This window comes from Dipodomys ordii, unplaced genomic scaffold (assembly GCF_000151885.1).
Source record: "Dipodomys ordii isolate 6190 unplaced genomic scaffold, Dord_2.0 Scaffold71, whole genome shotgun sequence".
NCBI lineage: Eukaryota > Metazoa > Chordata > Mammalia > Rodentia > Heteromyidae > Dipodomys > Dipodomys ordii.
The window spans coordinates 40,149-43,122 of NW_012267287.1; the positions used below are offsets into that span (position 1 = coordinate 40,149).

The 2,974-nt window shown below is 44.2% G+C and overlaps 1 protein-coding gene across 1 annotated transcript in view; it reads left to right on the top strand.

The window, feature by feature from the left end:
- The first annotated feature begins 101 nt into the window (after positions 1-101).
- Pigg (phosphatidylinositol glycan anchor biosynthesis, class G) overlaps positions 102-2,974 on the top strand; it is a 34,832-nt gene continuing 31,959 nt past the window's right edge. Inside the window, exons 1-2 of the mRNA XM_013023861.1 lie at positions 102-175; positions 363-687. Of these exons, the coding sequence (XP_012879315.1) occupies positions 633-687 (55 nt within the window). The 5' untranslated portion in view covers positions 102-175; positions 363-632. The remainder of the gene's footprint in view (positions 176-362; positions 688-2,974) is intronic.

Sequence of the window (2,974 nt, forward strand, 5' to 3'; positions counted from 1 at the left end):
CGCGGACCCCGCGCGGCGCGGGCTGCGGCCCCAGGCCAGCCTCTCGGCGGGACCGACCCAGACTAGTGGGCGGGAGGCACTCCGTGACACCCAGGCTGTCTCGGGACTCAGACTGAATCTTAGGAGGTGACTTAGTAGCAGCGAAAAGAAATGTAACCGGCGTGGCTGCTCCGAGGTATCGGGGACCCAGGGGCAGCCCGGGGGGGGGGGTGGGCATGGGTCAGTGAAGTAGTTAGAACTTCCTGAGGTTATACAAGCCAAGCATATACAGGGCCAGAACACAGGGTCGCCAGCAAAATGTAGGTGCTAAGCTCATTTCTCAGAATCGGCCGCCCACACTCAACACCCTGTTCTTTTTCTAGGGGGTTCCACAGGTTCACCTAGCAGTGGCTGACAGGGCTTCTAAGTGCCTCATTTCATTTCAACATGAAGTGTGCAACCTCCAGGGTGTCATAAAAGTAACAATCAAAATGACCTTGAGATTCCACCTTTGCTATAGTCAGAATGGCTATCATGAAGGAAAAATCAAATATCTGCAAGGGTGTAGCGGGAAAATTGAAGCTTTATAGTCCCACTGTCGTTGGGAATATGAATTAGCCCAGCCACGATGTAAGTTCTTCAAAAAACTAACAATGGAGCTTCAACATAATAGTGACATGCCACTACTGGGCCTATATCTGAAGGCAGGTAAGTCAGCATACAATACAGACACCTGTGCACTTGCTTATTATACAACAGCTGTGTCATGGAAACGTATTACATGCCCATCAAGTGATACATAGATGAAGGTAATTTGGTGCATATATATACACACACAATAGAATATTATTCAAATAAAAACAAAATTATGTATTCTGCAGGAAAATGCAACAGTAGACCATCATATCAGTGAAACAGACCAGACTTAGAAAAATGATTATCACATATTTTCTTTCTCACATATCTGGAATCTAGACTAAATATATAAAATAGAAATCAGGGAAGGAAGAAAAGTTCCTGGGGATGTGAATATGATTAAACTACTTTGTATGCATGTATGGAAATACCACAGTAAAACCACTTTATGCAAGTAATATTATTGTTAAAATTACATAAGTGTAGGGGGTTGGGAAGGTGGCTTAGTGGTGGAGTGCTTACCTTGAATGCATGAGGCCCTGGATTCTAGTCCTCAACACCACATAAGCAGAAAACGCCAGAAATGGCATTGTGGCATAAGTGGTAGAGTACTAGCCTTGAACTGACAAGCTGAGGGACAACACCCAGGCCCAGAGTTCAGGCCGCACAACCAACAAAAATAAAAATTAAAAAATTATAAGTTTAAACTATGTAATGTTTAGACTCACAATAATAAAAAGAAGAATATTTAGAGATTAAAAATCAATGAAGGAGGTAAGATTTCTCTCCACCAAAAAGTGTGAGATGTTACAGAAAATGAAGCATGGTAAACAGCAACCAAAAATTCAAAAACTCAGCTTAAAGCAAATACAGAAGACTGATCTTCGCCCATCAACTTCCCTTAAGATTAAAGAACCAAAGTTGTTTTAGGGGAAAATGAGGCAGGACAGATTAGGGAAAATAAGGCCTGGTGAATAGCAGCCAAGAATTTAGAAATAGTGTACTTAGAAACATAGAAGCTCCTCTTCTTTATTTTAACCCTTGTACTCCTTCATAAGCTTTAGTATTAGCACAAGGAAAAAGAAAAGAGCAAGAGGAGCTTTCTCTATCTGACCTTGCCTGCTGGCCCCAATTAGTATGCTCTAAAAACTGAAGGAAATATATAATTTTAAAAAGACATGTATTTTAAGTGTCAGTGGCTCACACCTGTAATTACCTACTCAGGAAACTGGGATATGAGTACTGTGGTTCAAAGTCACCCCAGGCAGCAAAGTCCATGAGACTCTTATCTCCAATAAACTACTCAGAAAAGGCCAGAAGTGGGGCTGTGGCTCAAGTGGTAGAGAGCTTAGGGACAGTGCCCAGGTCCAGAGTTCAAGCCCCACAACCGACCGGAAAAAAAAAAAAAGCAAACGAACAAAAAGAAATATAGTCTGGAGAAACAAATACTTGGAAACAATGGCTCCAATTGGCACACATAAACACTTTGTGGCAGGGCGTATTCATCTCAAGGATAATCATGTGTTTATGGCATAAAGGGGCTGCCCAAACATAATGGTCATGTACAGGTCAGCCTTGGAGACTTTGAGCACACGTGGTAAAAGTTTGACATGAACAGTGATTAAGAACAAAGGTAAATACTATTCTTTGCATAACTTTAAGTCAGATACTATCATATGTCAAAGAGCCCAGGGTCTCTCCCTTCGAGAACCCACGCTGTTAGTGTGCTACCTTTTTGCTTGTCTGTTTCTTGTCTGCTTGCCTGCTTACTCAATGAAGCTCTGCAGTTTTCTTACCATTATGACTTGTCCAGAAATTCTTAGTTTGTAATCGAAGTCAAGGATCCTAAGTGGACAGTTCCTATTTTTACAACCCTCCCACCTGGATGCAGTACCACTCCATGTTCATTTCAGCATTATCTACAATGGTCAAGGCATGGAAACATGCTAGGGTGCTCTCTCTCTCTCACACACACACACACACCATATCACTATAACAAGGATCTCTTGCGTTTACAACATAGATGCTAAGCACAACAGGTTGGGCACCTAAAGACAAAAACAAAATGATCTCACTTATGTGGCATCATCTAAAGCAGTCAAGACTCTCAGGAAGGTAGGAGAATGCACGGCCAGGCAGGCCTGCGGGCAGCGGCCTTGCCTCCAGCGGACGCCAGGAGGCCAGGCACCGCTGTCACAGTCAGCGCCGGGAGTCCAAAGCGCCCGCCTCCCCAACAGTTATTCCAGGAGGAGGGAGGGGAGCTGTGCCCCAGGACTAGAAATTCTCTTTCCAGACACAGCTCGGAGCTCCTGGAGTCTGGCGGGAGGGGGAAAGCGGGGGAGTAAGGGTGCGGGGACCC